Source organism: Mytilus trossulus, chromosome 9, assembly GCF_036588685.1.
Source record: "Mytilus trossulus isolate FHL-02 chromosome 9, PNRI_Mtr1.1.1.hap1, whole genome shotgun sequence".
In the NCBI taxonomy this organism is placed as follows: domain Eukaryota; kingdom Metazoa; phylum Mollusca; class Bivalvia; order Mytilida; family Mytilidae; genus Mytilus; species Mytilus trossulus.
This window is the reverse complement of record NC_086381.1, coordinates 452,556-477,357: the sequence shown is the minus strand read 5'-3', so window position 1 is coordinate 477,357 and position 24,802 is coordinate 452,556. Positions and strand designations below refer to the sequence as shown.

General features: G+C 32.8%; 2 protein-coding genes across 2 annotated transcripts in view; one reads left to right on the top strand and one right to left on the bottom strand.

Annotated features, from left to right (window-relative positions):
* Nucleotides 1-2,934: 2,934 nt before the first annotated feature.
* LOC134683527 (uncharacterized) lies at nt 2,935-3,345 on the bottom strand. Its single transcript, XM_063542837.1, has one exon. It carries the CDS (start codon nt 3,343-3,345, stop codon nt 2,935-2,937), a length of 411 nt encoding a protein of 136 aa, XP_063398907.1.
* A 16,902-nt stretch (nt 3,346-20,247) lies between these two features.
* Nucleotides 20,248-24,802, top strand: part of LOC134684253 (uncharacterized) — a 52,713-nt gene continuing 48,158 nt past the window's right edge. Inside the window, exon 1 of the mRNA XM_063543514.1 lies at nt 20,248-20,324. The gene's annotated coding sequence lies outside the window, so the exon portion shown is untranslated. The remainder of the gene's footprint in view (nt 20,325-24,802) is intronic.

Sequence of the window (24,802 nt, the reverse complement as noted above, 5' to 3'; positions counted from 1 at the left end):
GACGTTGGCGTCGTCGTCTTGTGAAATCTAAAGGGTCAAAAATTGAACTTTATTTGATTTCATCAAAAATTGAATTCTTGGGGTTCTTTAATATGCTGAGTCTAACCATGTATTTAGATTTTGGATATTGGAATACTTCAAAGGGATGGAAAGAATCGTCTTTGGGAGTTATGGCTCAAACCGTTAAGGAAAAAGGTGTTTCTAGTTGCAAACTTCATTACAAATTTGATTTGAGATCTTTTTTGGAATAAGGGAAAGGGGAGATGAAAAAAAATAATGGAGGGGGATGTTCAATTTTTCAGATTTCAGAAGTAAAAAGAAAATTTCAAACATTTTTTTTTTATGAGAGGATTAATATTCAATAGGAAAGTTAATTGCTCAAAAGCAAACAAATAACTTTAAGTTCATCAGACCACAGTCATACTGTTAGTCCAGCGGCTACAAGCATATTTCAGACGAATTGTGCACATCCTCTTCGATGTAGAGTTTTGGATAGATTGATTTAAACAAAATAAAATCACTATAGTACTAAAAAATATTTAAAATTACTACTATTTGGCAAAGAATACATGTTTATTCACAGTCTCCATGAAATGCACACATCGCAGTGCACGGGATACCCGATTTTCTTTCTTACATGCGTAATGTACAAGCTTTTGACAAAATGATGAGGCCTCAAAAAGAGTTTTTAAAAGGTTATCCTCTTTGTCCCCGCCTGGAGTGGGTAGCATAAGAGTCAATCCCAAGCTCGTCTCCCTAAACACCTACCTAAGTATATTGCATGATTTACATGCTGGAAAAGACTAGACCAAGTTGAGGGAATAGCCTCAAAAAGCCTTCCCTTTTGCGCAAATAGTTATTTTCTTGCTTCGTTAACCATATCTGTTTCTTTTTTTCGATCTTACAAACAACAAAACCACGTATCGTTTTCAATGACGTTAAACTTATCAAATCCATATGGTGATGTTGGCTGGTCATGCAATCATCATTCTAAATGCTATAGTCACATCTTCAAACTCCATTAATGTCACCAACGCAGTTCCTTTTCCAGCAAACGTGTTATCTTTTAATGCCTAGTGCATTTGAAAGGTCATTGATTGATATATATCTTATACTTTTTTCCCTTTCAAATGCAAACCAAAGTTTGTCTGCCCCTATGTCACGGAATAGCGAAACAGCAATGACATCAGTATCGACTGTTTGAGTCATGACTCAGTTAAGTCTGTGTTTCACTGCACCAGACACATCGAACTTGATTCTAGTGTCAGTCTCTAAGTGTTTACATGGTGCTAAACTTGAAACATCATCCAATGGTGGATAACACGGAACATCCTGATCATTTGTTGCTTCAACTACCTTGTACTCAAAATTGTATTGATAGTTATCAAAGGTACCATGATTATAATTTAGTACGCCAGACGCGCGTTTCGTCTACATAAGACTCATCAGTGACGCTCATATCAAAATATTTATAAAGCCAAACAAGTAAAAAGTTGAATAGCATTGAGGATCCAAAAGTCCAAAAAGTTGTGCCAAATACGGCTAAGGTAATCTATACCTTGGATAAGAAAATCCTTAGGTTTTCGGTAAATTCATAGTTTTGTAAACAGGAAATTTATAAAATGACCACATTAATGTGGAATTACTATAGTGATTTTATTTTGTTTAAATCAATCTATCCAAAACTCTACATCGAAGAAATAAATTGAGGACTCATCTTTGAAATTTACGTCATATTTTTACCGGAAGTGTCAAATTTATATCTTAACATTTACAACATGCTAGAATAAGTGGTTTTGTGGATAACTTAAAGCCAAAAGTTTAATGACCAGCACAAAATAAAAAAAAATTCTTTACATTTTGAAAAAAGTTGAAAATTTGAATAAAAAATTGATATTTCTATTCCGCCATTTTGGATACTACCGGAATAAAGGATTTTTAAGACATATGTCTTATACATTGTATCCATCAGAAGCACCAAAGAAAGGTTCCTTTACAATGTAATGATAGTAGCAATACGTTAAAACACATTTCAATTACCCTCCCTAAAAATAAACTTATTTAAGTACAATGTCAGCCATGTTGGATTTTAACCAGAAGTTGGGTTTCTGAAGACATCTAATCTATTTAATTTATCCAAAAGTAGTAAAAAACAAAGGTCTGTACCAAATATTATGATAGTAGCATGATAATAACACATTTTTACACGCTAGCCTTCGATATTGGGCTGATTTAAGTATGAAGTCCGCCATTTTGGATTTTAACGGAAGTGAGACATTTTTTTCAAGGCACTGGCTACGGTTACATGGAAATGTAACAATAATAAAAATATTATTGTTACATAGGAGACTAAATGCCGGAATGCAAAGGCGGATAAGGAACTGATTAATTACGAATGTAACAATAATTACTGAGGCTACGGTTACATTGCGTTATTGTTACATGAAAAACAGCAATCATTAAACTTAAATCTTGTATAGTTACAACTTTTGTTGCCTTAATCTTGCATATGTACGAAATAATACTTGTAATAACGATAAATAATAAATATCATCGTTAACAAATGGTGTTTAAATTGTTTTTTCTAACGTATAAATGGTTTTGGTGTTTTAAAGCTACTACTTTTTAAATTGTTATTTGGATGGAGAGTTGTCTCATTGGCACTCACACCACATCTTCCTATATCTAACTACTTTAGATAAGTAGTGCCAAAGGCGAAAATATATAGACCAATGGTTTGTTGTTGAGAACTCGGGCTGAGAAAAGTGTTCACTTTAAGTATTTAACTGCACACCTACTCGTATTACTGTCATTATACAATGCACAATGGATGAAGAGATTCTTGTGACCAATTTTGTTGTGGGTGAAAAATTTAATACTTAGGATTCGTTTGAAACAAAACTGAAACAATATCAAGACACAAATTTCATTCAGCTATACAAACTTCTTGTCAAAGTACCTAATAACTGACTCAAGATTAGTGTCTTTAAGTTCACGATAAAATTCTGAGTAGCTGTCTTCGGTCCTAGCATATGCCATCTTTTGAAGCAATTCAAGAGCCAAAATACGTTCGTCTTTTGAAATTCCAAGCTTCTCAGTAGTCACTTCTCTCTTGAAAGTTCTTAGTACATGGAAAAGACATATTAGTAAGGGTACATTTGGTATTTCTTCCCTAATGACGTCTCTCTCGATCATGTCTTTGTCACTCATTACACATCGTATTTTGGACCAGTTTTCTTTGTACTTTTTGAAGAGTTGCGTTATTTCTTTTATAGTTTCTCGAGATTCGTCAGAAACTATCCAGAATGCTATAACCTCGCTCTCGCCGTTTCCATCAACAGACATAAGTACAAAAAGAGGAAGAGTATCTTTAAAACACCAAAACCATTTATACGTTAGAAAAAACAATTTAAACACCATTTGTTAACGATAATATTTATTATTTATCATTATTTCAAGTATTATTTCGTACATATGCAAGATTAAGGCAACAAAAGTTATAACTATACAAGATTTAAGTTTAATGATTGATGTTTTTCATGTAACAATAACGCCATGTAACCGTAGCCTCAGTAATTATTGTTACATTCGTAATTAATCGGTTCCTTACCCGACTTTGCATTCCGGCATTTAGTCTCCTATGTAACAATAATATTTTTATTATTGTTACATTTCCATGTAACCGTAGCCAGTGCCTTTTTTCAAATGCCTCCCTATCTGAAATAAAAGAGTAATAGTTGAGGAAGGTCTATGTCAAATTTCATGCTTGTAGCAGGATGTGCACAATAATTTTTCACAAAGCCGCCGGACTATGTGTCAGAAACCTATGCTGTGTCAACTATTTAATCACAATCCAAATTCAGAGCTATATCCAGCTTGAATGTTGTGTCCATACTTGCCCCAAGCGTTCAGGGTTCGACTTCTGCGGTCGTATAAAGCTGAGCCCTGCGGAGCATCCGGTTTAAATTGGACTTTAATTAACAATAATATATATATATTAAAATAACAAAGGCCAGAGGCTCCCGACTTGGGACAGGCCATAAATGCAGTTGATAAACGTATTCAGTAAATATGCCTTTGTTGATCTTGCATGTTTTTTTTAATATCAGTTCATCTGTGAGTTTTAAAGTTTAGTATGACATCCATTTTCACTGAACTAGTACACTTTTTTTTATTTTGAGGGGCCAACCGAGGCCCACCTCTGGGTGCAGTAATTTCTCGATGCGTTGAAGACACATTGATAGACTTCTCCTGCTGTCTGCTCTTTGGTCGGGTTGTCACAGTGTTTCTTTGACATATTCCTATTTTCCATTCTCAATTTAATAGTATATTTATTTTGATAAATGCATCTCAATCATTCTATATGCTTTTTGGATAAATATTGTATACTTAATGCCTGGGTATGAGTGGAATCGGCGTTTTGCATTTGCGCCGATCTGCATTTCATTTGCGCCAATTTTTTCTTTCATTTGCGCCCATTTTCTTTTTCATTTGCGCCCATTTTTTTACAGGTAAATTAGAGGTTAATAACAGGTGAATATTTATAAGAAGAGGTGGTATTAGTGCCAACTCTTATTTTTCATATAACATTTAACAAGGACCTCTCTCGTTAGACAGTTGTACAAATGTTATGAATTATCAATCATAACATCTTATTCTATATAACTGTTTTGAACTCTGAAAAGTATTGCGAAAAGTTAATGCTGAATATTTATATAGCTCTGAGTTAACCTCGGTTGATATAATTTATCACACAAATTTCCAGAAATTGATTCAACCGCATTTAAGAAATTACTGCCGTTTGAAAGTGTAGAACCTACGTCTAGTTTTCTGCAGTAAACAATCGGCCTAATGTAACCGTCTATTTTTGAAAATTTTAATGGGACCCCTTCCAGAGATGGACATCTAGTTTGAAAGTGTTGAAGGTTTTCTTCCTCAAGTTTGCATAGCAGACAAATTGGGTTGTACTTCCTATATTAAGTGTATCTTTAGTTGCTTGTTAAAGGTAGGTCTAAAATATAGTATTCTAGCTTTTTTTTTTTATATAAATTGGCTTTCTTTACAATCCCTGGAATTTACATGTAAATGTATGAACAGGATTGGGGAAATGTTCGTAAATGTCGCCAACGTCGCCAACATTCTGAACAGTACCCTGTTCGCCAACGTCGCCAACGTCGCCAACGTCGCCAACATTTTGAACAGTACCCCTGTTCGCCAACTTCGCCAACGTCGCCAACATTCTAACCAGTACCCCTGTTCGCCAATGTCGCAAACGTCGCCAACATTCTAACCAGTACCCCTGTTCGCCAACGTCGCCAACATTCTAACCAGTACCCCTGTTTGCCAACGTCGCCAACATTCTAACCAGTACCCCTGTTCGCCAACATCGCCAACGTCGCCAACATTCTAACCAGTACCCCTGTTCGCCAACGTCGCCAACGTCGCCAACATTCTAACCAGTACCCCTGTTCGCCAACGTCGCCAACGTCGCCAACATTCTAACCAGTACCCCTGTTCGCCAACGTCGCCAACGTCGCCAACATTCTAACCAGTACCCCTGTTCGCCAACGTCGCCAACATTCTAACCAGTACCCCTGTTCGCCAACGTCGCCAACATTCTAACCAGTACCCCTGTTCGCCATCGTCGCCAACGTCGCCAACATTCTTACCAGTATCCCTGTTCGCCAATGTCGCCAACATTCTGAATGGTAACCTTGTTCGCCAACGTCGCCAACGTCGCCAACATTCTGAACAGTACCCCTGTTTGCCAACATTCTTACCAGTACCCTTGTTCGCCAACGTTGCCAATATTCTGACCAGTACCCCTGTTCGCTAACGTCGCCAACATTCTAAACAGTACCCCTGTTTTAGTACCACTGTTTGCATACTATCTAAACATAATGAAGGTGCCAACTAAAAATATATTTAATGTTATTTAAATATAACATCTTCTTATTTTCGCTTGTGTTTGTAACACTGCATTTAGTTCAAATAAAAAAAATCTCTATTACTAAAAAATTATTACACCAGGGTTTTCATTATCACAAACCAGTCATTACATTAACTAAATTTCATCATTGATACAAAGACATAATTCAAAAATAAATCAACATGCAAACTTTTTATATGTAATGTTCAGGACAATAAGGTATTTGATAACAAACCTTTTATGGTAATATACTATACAAAACACAAAAATGTTGTCATTCCTAATTAAAGCTAACAAAACCTAGTTATTCAGAAGGAATATCGGTATATAGATATATTTTCTTTTATTTTTTAAAATAAATAAGGACTTTAGTTTTCTCGTTTCAATTGTTTTACATTGTCTCATCAGGGCCTTTTAAAGCTGAGTATGCGTTATGGGCTTTGCTCATTGTTAAGGCTGTACGGTGACCTTAAGTTGTTAATGTCTGTGGCATTTTGGTCTCTTGTGGAAAGATGTCTCATTGGCAATCATTATACCACATCTTCTTTTTTTTTCTTAAATAATCCCATAATCCTGTTAGCCAAATTCCACAACTTCCAAATGGTTTTAACAAGTACCCCTGTTTCTACAGTTTATTAAAGAGTCTTTCAAACAAGTACCACTTGTTTGCCTTAAAATTGCCAACATTCAATCATTAAAAAAACATATAAAAACAAGAATAAATAAAAAACTCATAATGACAATCAATACTTAAAAATATAAGGAATATATACTTGACCATCTTTTGTGAAATAAAAAATTCATGCAAATCTAATACCATCTCTAAAAAGTAATAGTTTAATCAAGTTGAACAATTGCAACCTATCCAGAAACTAAATAGTGCTACATTTTTTATGAGTAAATAGCTATAGCCCATAAATAGTTTCCAAAAAGGAATACAAAAATCTTTAAAAAACACTTATCAGCCTGCTAACACCCATTTAAACATCATTATAAAATGTAACAAGTGCTTTAAAAATAAAAAGCAGAAACTCAACAATAAAAATAAGGTCAATAACATGTACATATGACAAACATTTATAACTTCGTAACATTATATATCTGTATAAAAATAAAATGTAAAAAGCATTCAATTCTTGAACTTTAAAATAACTATAGGCTTTAAAGAGCCTGTGCTGTTGACCTTAGTCTAAGTGCATATTCTACAGACTCAGAACACTTACTCTCCAACATTGATCTTGTCAGAATATCTCAATTCATTACAGTTAATAACTAGATAATAAGACAAAATTTGCATTTTACACTGTGTACTTTTTTTTACCATGTCTGCCATCTTGATTGTCAGGCGGACAGGCTCAAAAAACATATTTTACAAAAAAATACATATTCCAATTATAATTGTAGCCATGTCTGGTAAAATTTTACCTACAAGTTTCAGATTACATCTTTGTAAAGTAAACCATGTAAATAGACAATTTTATATAGTAATTATATAAATTAAATTTATATTCAACTAAAGATTTCTTGCTGTTGTGCAATACACAGTGCAGTTGCAATACTAAGTATGCTGTGGGGCAATACTAAGTATGCTGTTGGGCAATACTTTGTAAATCTTTTGTCAAAACTTCAAGATTTTTTATTTCTTAAACACCATAAAATTACAATGGTACAAAGAAGTTCATCAAAAGTTATATAACATAACACAAACACACTATATCAACTATAAAAAAAATAAAGTTCAATAACTTTTCAACATTTCATAAGAAAATTTATAAAAAAAACTAAAAAAAGGTTATCTTAATAATAATAAATAAAAATCAGTCATCAAATCTTTATAAAAACTTCTTTATGCACTTTAAGGATACTGTCCAAAACCTGAAAATCAACTCTTTTTATAAATAAAATCTTACAATTACTCATAAGGGTAAAATCTTCAATTTATAAAAACCAAAAGAAAGCTTACATCAATAAATGTAAAGTTTAAAAAAATGCAAAAAGCATTTTTCAGTAACTGTCCGAAAACTTAAAAATCACCCTTTTTGTATAAAATAAATCCCCATAAATCAAAAAAGGTATAGTATAAAATGTATAAGAAAGCTTACATCAATAAATATAAAGTTTAAAAAAATGCAACTAGAGGCTCTAAAGAGCCTGTGTCGCTCACCTTGGTCTATGTGCATATTAAACAAAGGACACAAATGGATTCATGACAAAATTGTATTTTGGTGATGGTGATGTGTTTGAAGTTCTTACTTTACTGAACGTTCTTGCTTCTTACAATTATATCTATAATGAACCTTGCCCATTAGTAACAGAGAAAAATATTTGGTAAAAATTTACATAAATTTACCGAATTAATGAAAATTGTTAAAAATTGACTATAAGGGCAATAACTCCTTAAGGGGTCAATTGACCATTTAGTTCATGTTGACTTATTTGTAGATCTTACTGAACATTATTGCTGTTTACAGTTTATCTCTATCTATAATAGTATTCAAGATAATAACCAAAAACAGCAAAATTTCTTTAAAATTACCAATTGGAGGGCAGCAAGCCAACAACCGATTGTCCAATTCATCTGAAAATTTCAGGGCAGATAGATATTGACCTGATAAACATTTTTATCCCATGTCAAATTTCCTCAAAATGCTTTGGTTTTTGAGTTATAAGCCAAAAACTGCATTTTACCCCTATGTTCTATTTTTAGCCTTGCGGCCATCTTGGTTGGTTGACCGGGTCACGCCACACATTTTTTAAACTAGATACCCCAAAGATGATTGTGGCCAAGTTTGGATTAATTTGGCTCACTAGTTTCAGAGGAGAAGATTTTTGTAAAAGATTACTTAAGATTTATGAAAAATGGTTAAAAATTGACTATAAAGGGCAATAACTCCTAAAGGGGTCAACTGACCATTTCGGTCATGTTGACTTATTTGTAAATCTAACTTTGCTGAACATTATTACTGTTTACAGTTTATCTCTATCTATAATAATATTCAAGATAATAACCAAAAACAGCAAAATTTCCTCAAAATTACCAATTCAGGGGCAGCAATCCAACAACAGGTTTAACCGATTCATCTGAAAATTTCAGGGCAGATAGATCTTGACCTGATAAACAATTTTTACCTCATGTCAGATTTCCTCTAAATGCTTTGGTTTTTGAGTTATAAGCCAAAAACTGCATTTTACCCCTATGTTCTATTTTTAGCCGTGGCGGCCATCTTGGTTGGATGACCGGGTCACGCCACACATTTTTTAAACTAGATACCCCAATGATGATTGTGGCCAAGTTTGGTTTGATTTGGCCCAGTAGTTTCAGAGGAGAAGATTTTTGTAAAAGCTAACGCCGGACGGACGCCGGACGCCAAGTGATGAGAAAAGCTCACTTGGCCCTTTGGGCCAGGTGAGCTAAAAAGCATTTTTCAGTAACTGCCCGAAAAACTTAAAAATCACCCTTTTTGTATAAAATAAATCCCCATAAATCAAAAAAGGTATAGTATAAAATGTATAAAAATCAAAAGGAAGCTCATAAAATCAAACAATTCACCACAGTTTCTTGCAAGTTGGTAAAACTATTTTTAAGGTTATAGTCCATAAACTGGATAATCTCCCCTTTTTTAATAAATAAAAGTAGGAAACGGAAAATCAGGTATATTATTATAAAAAAAAAACAACTCATGGCAATATATATATATATAAAAATAATTCACCAAAGTTCTTTTCATATTGGTTAAAGCGTTTTTAAGTTAATGTCAAACATTTTAAAAACGAACAAAACAAACATAAAAACAAACTTTTAACAATATACCATAATATGTCAGTCGAGTTATGTCCCTTAAACATTAAGATATTTTTACTTGTATTTTAAAGAAAAAAGTCATCCTATCTTCTGTATTGAATTCTTATGATTTCTTTACTCTAATAAAATTTTAAATTATCTGCCCTTTACAAATGTCTTTACTAATCATTTAAGGTGGTACCCAACACTTTCACTAAAATTAATTTGGCTCGTTTAATTTTCATAAAATTTTGACAAAGTATTCACTTTGACCCTTTAACAAAAATATAAAAGTATCAAAAATTTTGAACCAACTGTTTTATCAGAAAAATTACACTGGTTATATAGCAGTTTAACAAACACCAATTTTAATCACTGAGAAGCTTAATATTCCCTTTACAACACAACATAAATAAAACGTAAAGCTGATTTTACAGAGTTATCTCCCTGTAGTGTAAGGTACCACCTTAAGTGTAATTTCATAGACAATTAAAATCCCATTTGTCTGTTATCGTCAAAACACTGCTCATTTACAAGCCCCCAAGAAGCAATTTGTTTAGGCCTTGCCCAAATACCTTTAAAAGATCTTTGCCCAATCAGTTTCTTTGTTCAATTAATAAGATGAAACATTAAACTCTAATAAAAAAAAATCAGCAGCATGGAAAAAATCATAAAAGGCATGAATTTACACCACAAAACTTAATAACTTTTCTGGGATTGTAAGAAAAATTTGCTTATACAAGTAAATTTTAAAGAAAATTAAGGGGAGATTATTCAAACATTATTTATTTACTTATATGTGTATATACATCTTGTCTTGTGGTCATAAAATTTTCGAGCACGTACTCAGACTCAAGGATCAACCAATCAAAATGCTGGATTTCAGGTTTCGAGCATGATTTTTGTGCTCCGAGCACTGAGCAAAGTTTTATGACTTCAACCCCTTATCACTATTAGCCTACTCAGCCGGCCGACCTGGCCGCTCGACCTTTTGACGCATACAACAATCACTTTTCCATTGTGGCGTCAGATATTTTGTTTTATGACGTCAAAATTTTACGGGAACCTGTGTAATATCCAAAAATGGCGGACAAATAGCGATAAGGTGTATTTTTTTTACTTCTTAAAGTAAATAAAGATAACTTGTACAAGTAGTACCCCTGACTGTATGTCCCATAAATGGGCGTAAAACAAGCATTCTGTGAGTATTGCATGGCAATGCAAAATCCCCTACGATTTAAAAAAATCATTGTATTGAAACAAAATTGTAATTTGATTTATAACTTGTAATTGTAAACCTTAAAACAAAAGTCAAGTTAATGTATTTAAGCATGACAAAAAAGTGTTTAAAAGATTATTTCCGATAATTTTCTAAGCCCAACAACCATTACTCTGCACAAAATTATCAAACAAAATCAAAATTTAAACTTTAACTGTTACTTGGTATGATAAAGTTATATACTAATTATCAAATCCATATATTCAAAAATAACAAAAAAGGTGAGGAAAACTGATTATTTCAGTGAATTTTCAAAAGTCTAAGGACCATAACCCTGCCCTAAATCATTAGACTGAAACAAAATTCAAACTTCTTTGTAACTTGCAATGATATAATAAAAAAACAAACATCAAATCTTCACAAATAACAAAAACAGTGAGTAAAACTAATTTGCAAAACTGATGCTGATTAAAGAAACAAACCAATACTTTAAACTTAAACTGTTCAGTGGACCGTGAAATTAAAATAAAAACTCTTAATTTGGCATTAAAATTAAAAAGATCATATCATAAGAAACTTGTGTTCAAAGTTAATTGCAATACAATTTCATCTAAAACTATTATAACCAAACCTTTTACCTAAAGAGAAACAAATAAACAAACGATCGCACAGTCCAAAAAACATAATGCCCATAAATGGGGCATACAAATTATTTTCAGGGGAGTATCCAGCCATTTTAAAAGGGAGGTTCCCAACACAAAACAAAGGGGGGTTCCAACTTTATGTCCTCATTCAAATGCATTAATCCGCCAAAAAAAATGGGGGGTTCCAACCCTGTAACCCTCCCCTGGATCCACCAATAATTTTAAATGGTCTTGCTGATAATTTTTGTTGTATACTTTTTGTTTATCCCTTTCAACCAAATTAAAAACCGGACCTAAAATTAAAAATTTAATTTAACAGTTAAATTCGGTATATCAAAGTACACCAAGAATTCGATTTTTAAGTTAAGGCCATAACTCTCAAAATAAATTTAATAAAAAATAAAATGGTGCTATGAAACTCCAAAGATATATATGTTAAAAAAAATCTTCAATCAAAAGCAGGTTCAGCTTCACAATATGCTTTCATATAAAAAATGTTATAAATGGTAACAGTTATAAATGCAAAGAAAGTTGTTTCTGTGGTGTTAGGTTGATTACTACCCTAAAAAAATTGTCGTCAGAAAGATTAAATAAAATTATTTGATTTTTACCTGTTACATGAGGGTAGTAAAGGGGGTATTAAACACGCAAACACATGAAATAAAAATCTCAAAAACGTTGCACGAAAAATAAAGGTCGGAAAAAATAAAGCATGACAAAAATAGCTGTATATATTAAAGAAAAAAGTACCAAAAGTAATTATTGAGTCGTTCTTCAAGATCATGCAGCCTTTATTAATGAACATACAAACCTTGCAGTCAACTTTTAGCATCTGCTACTTGCATCTTAATTATTTGAAAATAAAATATTATTGATAGTAATTTGATAGACTTCATTCATACAATAAATTTTGCAAAAGTAAAACAGTACATCAATTACTATTAGATTACACAAATTTCAGAAGATATTACACTATATTCCACACTTTTTAACCAAATGCGGGACATGCAAGAGAAATTAATAGCACAAACACGAAACACGGAAAAAAAATAAGGGGAAACACAAAGCAGGCAAATCAAGCCAAACACGAAAAAAGGAGAAATGAAAACATCAAAACACGAAATTTACGGAAAATAAAAAGGCCGAAAACGTTAAAAAAAATAACCCTTTACCACCCTTTTACATGTATATCATTGCGGCATACCATGTATATAGGGCATAATATAAATACTGTATAAACTCACAAAAATCTCATTTATTATCTCAAATAAAAGTATTATACCTTAAATTTTATTATTAATAATTAATAGTAAATAGAACAGTTAATGAGCATGACTGCATTTTTAATCAGTTAATAGTCCCATTATGTCCAAGACCACACTTATTTTGCAGTGCATTTCTTTTAAAACAAAAATGAAAATAAAAAAAATCCCACCTGCGCTTTCTCAAAGAAACTTTTACAGTGTGTTGTACTATTTTTGTGACAAATTATAGAAAAATTATAGAAAACTTCATTGGCTCTAACTCCAAACATGGACAATTTCATGTTTCTGGCGTCTTGAAATCTTTTCACAGCTTCCAAAGTGCTAATTTTTAGTGTAATTCAACCCCCCTACTTGCAATTTGAGGCATTAAACATGGAAAAATTATTTTGGAAGGCATATAAAAATTAATGGCAAGTAACCGACTGTAAAACACTAGGGACTATATTTGTAAACAACGAAAATCAAGAGACGACAATTGTGGTCTCAAACCTAATAGAATATAAAGAGTTGTAAAATTTTAAAAGAACTTGGTATGACCAAAGCTTAATAAATTATAGCACTAATTACAAAGTTTCATAACAATAGCATGTATATTATATACAATAAGGTAAGGTCTATACTCATCTTTGCGTGTAAAATTTTGACGTTAAAATTCAAAAATTTCAACTATCAACATTTTGGGCTTTAAAAATTAAAATAGTGCAAAAAAAAATCCTCTTTAAATGCCTTAATATATATAACTATGCATTTAAATGGAAACATCAAGTTTGACCCCACAGGCACTCATCTCAAAAAAAAAATCCTATATATATATGTATACATGTAGGTAAGGATTTTTTCTAAGACGAGTGCCTGTGTTGGACCCTCCCCCCTTTTACCCTAGGTTGGGAACCCCAGTCTTAATGTTTATCCACAAGTCCTACAGCATTGATTGTAAAATTGCTCTCGGGCTTGTAAAATTCTTCTCTACAAGCCAATATAATCCAACCAGAGACATATAATACAATATTGTATTATACTGTTTATAATCCAACTAAAATTTTCAAAAAAATAAGTGTCTGGCTTCAAAACGCAAAAGTTAAGCGTAACAATTGGAACCCCTTTTAAAAATGTCTTAATTTGTCCCTAAGTGTTCTGATAGTAATAGTAGTAAAACGGAATACGTCTCACATTCTTATTTATAAGTTGAAACATGCCGGTCATGGACATTTGTCATTTACATGTAACGTTAGGGCCTAATCACTTTTAAACTAAAATGTAATCCCTTTTTTTAGTCGGTATTTAATGTTTAAAACTTACAAAAAATAAGGAACATACTGTATACCATTTCACAGCATTATAATGTTCTATATCACCTATTATTTTAAAATTAAGACTCAGTAAACGGTTAGCGGTCAATATTTCCAGGAAAAGTTAGAGAAAACGGATGTTGACAACATGTGTATTTCCAGAAACAAGGACGGATACAATCCGAATTTAATTTTTCGCCATAAAATTGTTACCTATAATAATACATGTATTTTTATATCTAAATTTAATGTTTACAAACATACTAAACAAAACGTAAAAATATTTTTTGCAAACTGTGCAAACAGAACTTCAGAAATAATGTTGGATATATTGGGTGAATAAAACATACAAAAATAAATATTGGCGAACTCGGCTAAATTGGCAAACTTCAGTAAGTTGGCAAATATTACATATACACATTGCATGGCAAGCAGTAATGTTTTCCTGAATGTTTGCAACCAAGCGAACAGTATTAGTTTGTAAATGTTTGCGAATAGTAATGACTACATAAATACTAGCAATGTTAGCGACGCTGGCGATATTTGAATGAATTTGTAAATGTTGGCGAACAGTATTAAGTTTTGTAAATGTTGGCGACATTGGCGAACAGTTATGAGTTCATAAATGTTGGCGATGTTGGCAAACAGTAATGTTTCATAAATGTTGGCGATGTTGGCGAACAGTACAGTTTGTAAATGTTGGCAACGTAGGCGACATTGCTAAACAGTGATGTTTCATAAATGTTGGCGACGTTGGCGAACAGTAATGAGTTTGTAAATGTTGGCGACGTGGGCGACGTTGGTGAACAGTAATGTTTCATAAATGTTGGCGACGTTGGCGAACAGTATTCAGTTCATAAATGATGGCGAAGTTGGCGACGTTGGCGAACAGTATTGAGTTCATAAATGTTGGCGACGTTGGCGACGTTGGCGAACAGTAATGTTTCATAAATGTTGGCGACGTTGGCGAACAGTATTCAGTTCATAAATGTTGGCGACGTTGGCGAACAGTATTGAGTTCATAAATGTTGGCGACGTTGGCGACATTGGCGAACAGTATTGAGTTCATAAATGGTGGCGACGTTGGCGACGTTGGCTAATAGTAATGATTTCGTAAATGTTGGCGACGTTGGCGACATTTACGAACATTTACACAATCCTGTACCAGAATGTGAATTTACCTGTAGGAACTAACCTGTAATATAAATCGGCGCAAATGAAAGAATGAACATTTTTAAAATCGGCTCAAATGGCATACTCCCAGTGGAATAGTAAGTTTATTGTCCCTCGAAGTGCCACTATTGGCCTGAGGCATAGCTGAGGCGACAATAAATGTACTATTTCCAGTCAGTAAGTGTTTTATTATAACGACAACAGACAACAAATGCCGGAGATACATCAACTATTGTTAAAAAAAAAGGAAGAGGAAACATAACCATACGGGTGTTAAACGTTTACTAATATTCTAAAATGAAAAGCGGCTATGTTCATCACTGACCGTAACCTTATTTTACAATAGGTAAAACGGCGCGTTGCAACTACCGAGGTATTTTCAAAATCATCCAATCCAATAGCTGCGTTTGAAATGCCGCGAAATATAATGTCGCGTGCGGAAAAATAGTCTTAGGGAGGTCCAATATGTCAAATAGTTCAACGCTTGCAATTTGAAATGGAAGGTCCAGTGAGTTTTTGATTTTTGATTATAGAATTCAAGTGGGAAAATATATGTGGTAATTTTGGTCTTCTACTGGCAGTTAATCCTTGCCAAAGTTGGACGTCCGTTTGCTTGTGCGGGATGTATAATTTTTAACAAATATCAGAGATCCTTCTGTGGCCTCTTGTCTGAGCCTATTGAAAGGCAAAATGTTGTCTGTATTCAATATAGTAATTTCATTGTCTAATAAAGCATGGGTGGGTGGATTTTTTTTTATCCTTACTGAAATCCATGTATAGCAATAAAGAGCTCATAGTTAAATTAGACAATTCTTCACTCTCAGAGGTTTTGTCATCTAGTGTTGGTGTGTTACTGGGCGACAAATTTAGTCCAAGTCTTTTTAATGTATTTATTAATGACATAACTAAGTTATTTGATACTTCATGTTGTCCTGTATCACTTGGATCTCAGTTCCTTAATAGTTTATTGCACGCAGATGATTTACTTCTTATATCAGAATCAGCTGCAGGGTTACAGAATTCTTTGAAAATTGGTTTATAACTATAGTAAAAATTGGGGGCTTGAAATACATTATGATATCCTACTTTTAAGGACATGTTACACGTGCCTACCCTTTTCTCTAATTTTCCTATGAATTAAAAATCGCCGAACAATTTAAATGAAGAATCGTGCATAATCATTTGTGGACATTACTTAAACCAAACTACACAGACACAATAAATTCAGGATCTTTTGGAATCATAGAGTCTAATGAAGCCCATTATCATTGGTCCGACTATTTACCTGAAAGGAAATTCATAGGCAGAACAACAAAAGAGAGAATCATTTTTGTCCCCACCCCCATTCCCGAAATTCCTTTCGAATAAAAAAAAATCTGAATCAAATGTATACTTTTTTATTTAAATGAGTTCTGTTTTATAAAACGATGTTGGAAAATATATTTTAAAACTACTCATGCTTCATCGATCTCCTTCGAAACACGATGTTCTATCGTCATCATTATATTATTGCCGGACAAATAGCGAAATTGCTATTTGTTCGGATTGCTGTTCTGTTATGGGTATATTGGTTTTTGGTGATTCTCATTGTTCATAAGTATGTATTTATTAAACATCATGGGCTTTCAAATTGTTGGGTTTAAGGTTAATTCCCAGGCAAATCAAATTAAGATAAATACACTGAAAGTTTCGCCAGAAACGCATGTGATTTGTATTTAAATCCTATTCATTATTATGACACTAAAGAGATTCGCAAATCATTGTCCGCTTAATTGGCTGACTATCTTTTAGTTATAAGGCAAATAAAGTAGATATATTTTTTTTCTTACAATAATTGTGGTGTTCTTCAATGTTTTCAATGTGATCACAGCAATCTATTCGTCTGATGGACAAATTCAATATAACGTTGCAGATGTGAATGCATATTTTACGTTAATTATGTATAAGTTGGTGTATAAATAAAGGCAACAGTAGTTTACCGCTGTTGGAAATTCATAAATCGATTGAGAAAAACACAAATCCGGGTTACAAACTCAAACTGAGGGAAACCCATCAAATATAAGAGAACTACAACGAAACAGAAACACAACATTAAAATGTAACACTCACAGAAACAAACTATTATAATATAACAATGGCCATTTCCCTGACTTGCAGGACATTTTAATACAAAAATGGTGGGTATACATGAATATTACCGAATTAATACGATCAGTATATTGAATTTGTATATATCGGATTTAAAAGATTACAAGTGCATGATACAACGCGATGGAAAATATTCTTCAATATTATTTCAATACTTATAGATTATCATTGATCATCTCAACGAGATTGATTTTCTCGTTTGAGCCGGGACGGCAAAAAAACGAGAAAGGCAATCGAGTTAAGATGACCAATGATAATCTGTTTATCGCTAATTTTCTTATGACGACGTTGTCAATTTCATGTTAATTTCGTTAGCAATGCCACGTACCTGCTGAGTTTCTAGCGATAATTTGTCCATCTCAAGCGAGTTGCATGATATGAAAACTATCACACAATAAAGATCAAACGAAAACTGCACAAAATAGCGATAAAAACCATCATTGATACTATGTGTACAACTCCTGAAACTTTTAAACTTGCAATAAGTATATTAGCACACTGTCCCTTTCTGTCATCGTATTTATTCTTCTTTTTTGCGTTTACCTCGGAGCCTCGCTACTGCGTAAATGATTTAAGGAGAAAGTAAGTAGGAAATATAATGCCGGTCAAGATGCACACTATTTAACTTATCGGATACGTTTGGGTATATTTCTAAGGACGCTTAGTAAAAGAGGCTCACGATACTAAAAAGAACATTCAAACTTATAAGTAAAAAATAAACTGATAACGTCATAACTAAAAAAGAAAAAGACAAACAGGCAAAAAATAGTACACAGAACTTAACATAGAAAAAGACTAACCAACACAATCCAAACCATAAACTTAGGGTGATCTCATGTGCTCCTGATTGGTAAGCAGATCCTGCTCCACATGTGTCATCCGTCGTGTTGTTCATGTTTTGAACAAACTCGATAAGAATTCTAATTCGGAATGTCACATTTTTGAAAAAAGGACGGGATTGTAGTTACGATATTAGGAACATATCAGTGATACTGATAGTGATGTGTCAGTGAAAAGTATAGCCCATAATGGTAAACTAACCCGTGATCGCGTCCATAAAATATACGAAGGGGTGATTTTAACGTCCCAATTTGGAACTCATTGCTCATCAACTTCGTACTTTATTTACCCTTTAAACTTTCTGATTCCAGCGTAACAAATTAGTCTTTGTAGACGAAACGCGCATCTGGCATACAAAATTATATGTCTGGTATCTTAAAAGATTTTATTTTGTTGCTTTTGTAAACATATAGCAAAAACATGTTTAACTCCGATGCATTTTTGCGCCTGTCCCAAGTCAGGAGCCTTTGGCCTTTTTAAGTCTTGTATTATTTTTATTTTAGTTTCTTGTGTACAATTTGAAAATTAGCATGACGTTCATAATCACGGAACTAGTATATATTTGTTTAGTGGCCGGCTGAAGGACGCCTCCGGGTGCGGGAATTTCTCGCTACATTGAAGACCTGTTGATTACCTTCTTCTGTTGTTTTTGCTATGGTTGTGTTGTTGTCTCTTTGACACATTCCCCATTTCCATTCTCAATTTTAGTAGCAGCATTTTTCTCCTTCAATAACTGATGAGTTCAGACTCCTCAAAGAAAGAAAAAAATAACACACTCGATGTTGTGATTGATTCTGTTATTTTCTCTTTGAGAAACTTTTCAAATGATGGGAATTTTGAAAGCTATCAATTGTGATGTCTACTCTTTGTTCCTTAGTAACTTATTTTTCATAAATGGGCTAGTCAATAATTTTATGTTACACGAATGTCGTACAAGTAAAAGATAAATAAAGGCAACAGTAGTATACCGCTGTTCAAAACTCATAAATCCATGGACAAAAAACAAAATCGGGGTAAAAAACTAAAACCGAGGGAAACGCATTAAATATAAGAGGAGAACAACGACACAACACCGAAACGCAACACACACAGAAAAGGACCACGCATCAGACAAAATCCCACGAGAATAACACATATAACATCAAAACCAAATACATGAATTTGGGATAGACGAGTACCGTGCCACGTCTTATCTTAATATCTAAAAAATAAATGAAAACAAACGACACAACATTAAAATGCAACACACACAGAAACGAACAATAATATAACAATGGCAATCTTCCTGACTTGGTACAGGACATTTTCAAAGGGGAATAAAAATGGTGGGTTGAACCTGGTTTTGTGGCATGACAAACCTCTTACTTTAATGGCAAAGTTAAATATAACATTGAAATGACAACATAATATTGCAGGACTACAATACAAATAAATAGGGGAGCATATTAGACAAAGAAACACATGATTAATAGATAACAAAAAAGAGTCAGGTTTAAAATTCAATACGTCAAAATCTATTGAATCGGAAATGACATCTTTATAATGTTTATCGAAAACAAAGGAAGTCCGTATTTTTTTTTTACTTTTCTTCTAAGGGATAGTTCTATAAAACATTGCAATAGGAAAAGCACGGACATTATGATAAATGCATCGGAGACAGAAGACACAAACACTAAAATAAGAAGTGAAACCCAATATTGAAATCAACATCATTACAGTAAAAGATGAAAGTTGTTTAACATAAGGGGATGATGTATGATTGCCAATGGGACAACTATCCATAAAAGTTCAAATGAAGTGGATGAAAGCAATTAAAGGCAACCATACGGTCGTATTGAGTATATAAAACAACAAAAGGCTGTGTTTGTATACATGTAGATACATTACTGTGAAATCGTTATTTATTATCAGTAATTGGGAAAATACGAGTTTAATATTTCCTTGTAAACATGCGCAGTCGATATATAGCATCCCGGATTACAGTAACCGACAACATGATACATAAAGTTAAATAGTTTTTCGTTATTAAAGAAAAGGTAAGATGAATTACATTGTTATATCTACATGACTGACTTCTATATTTTGATGAAATGCAAGAGCAATTCATTACAAATTTTATCCTAAACGGATACATACATAGTCATAGACTGAAAAAGCGTATTTACTTCATATCATACCGATACAAGGTTTAGAAAACGTCTCGTGCGAATCATAATATCGTTAGTATGCCCAAGTAGATCCACCATTGTTGTGTTTATATACTGTACTTTAGTATTATAAAACTATTGTATACTCATTTTGTGTCTACGTTTTGTTTTAAAAAATCTCTAACACTGCGTCTACCTGTTCACCCTATAAAATGTCTCTTACTTTAGTGGATACCAAATGATACACTTTCAAACTTCAGTCTGTTGAACGAGTGTGTATGATTTTAAAGTAGAATGTCAACAATAAGCACTTATGAAAACAAATATTTTTTCCCCATCAAATGTTACCAAATGAGAACAAGAGCAATCGGAAGTTTGTATATTTTTCATTACGAATTTTAAAGTGGTAGGTGTGACTTAATGCAATTTAACGGTCAGTGACTATATTATTGCATATTGAAATACATTTAACGCCTGGTATCTTTGATGAGTTTATTTATTGACTATAGATGCAGAGTAAACTTTTTTTTATTAGAGAAACAATTGTTGTATAACTCATAATTGGTGCAGATAGTTTTAACATTGCAATCATCAATTAATTAATGTCTACCTTCTTAAAAGTATATAATAGAATTTTGTGCGAATGTGATACATGCGAGAGATTTAGCTAGCTAAACAAACCCAGGTTTAATCCACCATTTCTAGATAGGAAAATGCCTGTACCAAGTCAGAAATATGACAGTTGTTTTCCATCCGTTTGATGTATTTTTGAGCTTTTGATTTTGTCATTTGCCTAGGGACTTGCCAACTAGAATTTTCCTCAGGGTTCGGTTTTTGTTAAATATTTATTTATTTTTGCATTTTTTAAGCATGTCTTAGTTCTTCTAAAAACAGTATTATTACGTAACATATTTAGTTATGCATCGACTGAGGAACTCTTGATTGTCATGTCAGTATTAATCAAGTTTCATAATTCCCCTGGTCTATTCTATTGTGAACATGTTAAAAAATGAAATATGGAAAATGAATATATACAAGTTTGGTCGAAATTACAAACTTAGGTATACTATTCCATTGTTTAGTCTTTAACACATTATTTAAGTTATTTGACGTGAATAACATGTTGGTTTTTCTTTGCATAACAGGGAAATATATCAACACACACCAACTTCTTCACACATTGTAAACAGATTAGTTGCAATAAATTTATCCTACAGAGTTTATTCTCGAAATATGATAATAATATATAATACAATTATTACTGACACTTTGTGTGTGTGTATGTCTTATCCCTATCGATATTCCCTACCTCTTTTGGATTCAAGAGTGTCAGTAATTTTAGTAAAAATGATTGCACCATAGAGTACAGTTTCTCTAGAGTTAACTCTTCTTTCTCAAGTGGATCAATATTTCTAGTAACATATTCCTTGTTTGTAGAGTAGAGCCACTTTACCATAACAGTTCTTTTACCTCAAGAGTATCAATACTGTTGGTTTTTTTTTTAAAGTAGAGGAGGCGCAATTTGGACATGTTGTTTTCAGCGTAAATTTGTGATTATGTCAGTTAAAGAAATCTATGATATTTTGTATGCATTTGTTAAATCATTAGCAAATCTCATTTCCAAGGAGATTACTTGGCTCTTCCCCGAAAGATGTGATTATGTCAGTTAAAGAATTCTATGATAGTTGGTATGCATTTGTTTAAGCATTAGTACATCTCATTTCCAAGGAGAGTATTTGGCTCTGCCCCTACAGTTGTGATTATGCCAGGTAAATAAATTTATGATATTTGGTATGCATCTATTTCAGCATTAGCACATCTTATTTCGAAGGAGAGTATTTGGCTCTGTCTGTTCAGTCGTGTTTATTTAATTTAGATTTTTTGAATCTGACAAACTTCATGTTTTAAAATTAGTATTTTAGTCAAAACCTGAGAATTTATCATTTATATCTCCGAAAATAGGAAACCGGAAAGTTTCTAAAATGTTACTTGATATAAACATAAAAGATGAGATGATACGGAAACTGACAAAATCTCGTAATAATAAACTACTGTACTGTGAGTTTTTCAGATGTCTATAATGATATCTCCGAAAACAGGAAGACACCATGTATATTATCATTTAGTAAGGTTAATTATCTGTTGTGCTAGAAAATTTGTATGTGATTAAGTAAACTTTCGGTAAAATTCTACTTTGACTTCACAATATTTTTATCCTATTATAATTCGAGTTTTGGGAAAGAAGATAAATTGAAGGTTTTCTATAAACAATTTTTAAATGGAATGATTCCAATTTTGACTTTGACATCAAAGTTGATTGACAAGACAAACGTTATCTGAATCTACAATTTATTGAATCATGTGCCTAAATTATTAGCATATACCATGAGTGCCTTTTATTGTAATTAATGATTATTTTAATGTTGCGGTTTATTAAAGGGGCACTAGCTGTCAAATTCATGGTCACCGGTTTGACTAAAATTTTCATATTTTATTTATAACAATGTAAAACATTTATCCAAAGTATCAAAAGTGTGAAATAAGCAGTTTACAGAACATAGGGTCAATAATATCTAGTTTCGTTTCGTGTGTATTTAATCTAGACTTCATCTAATTGAATATTGAGTTTACCTCAGATGACCATATAAGTGATGTAAACATAAATATCCTAATGATTAGATATATATAGATTAAGCCAACACGTGCATTTGAATTTTTATATTTCAGTTTATTTTTATTTTATAGATTAAAAATATACGTTTCTGGTCGTTTTTACACGTAGAAGAAAGAGTTAAAGTGGATCGAATCAGTCATCAAATGATTTCCCTTTGTTTCACTTTCAATGTTGACATTTTTCCTTTAAATAAACAGTACACGTACAAAGAATGCGTTGTTCATCTCTAGCAAGGGTTAAAATTGAAGTTCACATGAATACGGATTTAATGAGGTCGACTATTTCACTTGCAAGTGAATCAGTCATTATCAATATTATTTAGCTTTATTTGACAAAATTGAACCATTTTGGCTGCTAAAAGCGAATTATCATTTCACTATTTCACTTTTATTATTGATTGAACAAAAACAAATCATACTTTAAATTTTAATGCATCTAGTGCCCCTTTAAGTTTTCACACAATATCAATACATTTCCGCGTATTCATGTATGCCCGCGTCACACTGTCCCGATTTTTACGCCGATGGTAACACGATTATGAAAATTCTCAAAAACGGGACTGATCGTATCCAGATCGGGCTATTCGGAGTGCCATCTTTAACCATCTTTAACCATCGGCCACTTTTTCTAGCCTTCGGGGACAATTTTGGGAAGGGTTCTAAATTTTTTAACATGTTAAACAATCCCCAAAGGTGCGTCCGATGTTGAGGGTTCGTATTGAGTTCGTATCACCATCCTCACCATCGTAATTTCACCGGGAATGCATCTTTGAACATCGTATTGCATTCGTGTTTCCATCGTTTCCATCGGGCAGTTTTGACATTACGATGTCTACACGAATGAATCACGAAGCTACCCGAAGGTCTTACGATGGCAACACGACTTTGTGAAGACCTCGTATTCCCGTCGTGTTGCCAAGGAATAAAAGTACGAAGGCAACAAGTGTACAGAACATAGGGTCAATAATATCTAGTTTCGTTTCGTGTGTATTTAATCTAGACTTCATCTAATTGAATATTGAGTTTACCTCAGATGACCATATAAGTGATGTAAACATAAATATCCTAATGATTAGATATAAATAGATTAAGCCAACACGTGCATTTGAATTTTTATATTTCAGTTTAATTTTATTTTATAGATTAAAAATATACGTTTCTGGTCGTTTTTACACGTAGAAGAAAGAGTTAAAGTGGATCGAATCAGTCATCAAATGATTTCACTTTGTTTCACTTTCAATGTTGACATTTTTCCTTTAAATAAACAGTACACGTACAAAGCATGCGTTGTTCATCTCTAGCAAGGGTTTAAATTGGAGTTCACATGAATACGGATTTAATGAGGTCGACTATTTCACTTGCAAGTGATTCAGTCATTATCAATATTATTTAGCTTTATTTGACAAAATTGAACCATTTTGGCTGCTAAAAGCGAATTATCATTTCACTATTTCACTTTTATTATTGATTGAACAAAAACAAATCATACTTTGAATTTTAATGCATCTAGTGCCCCTTTAAGTTTTCACACAATATCAATACATTTCCGCGTATTCATGTATGCCCGCGTCACACTGTCCCGATTTTTACGCTGATGGTAACACGATTATGAAAATTCTCAAAAACGGGACTGATCGTATCCAGATCGGGCTATTCGGAGTGCCATCTTTAACCATCTTTAACCATCGGCCACT

What these genes read in the sequence shown, in the direction of transcription:
- LOC134683527 (XM_063542837.1), bottom strand. Translation starts at nt 3,345, where the DNA reads ATGTCTGTTGATGGAAACGGCGAGAGCGAGGTTATAGCATTCTGGATA.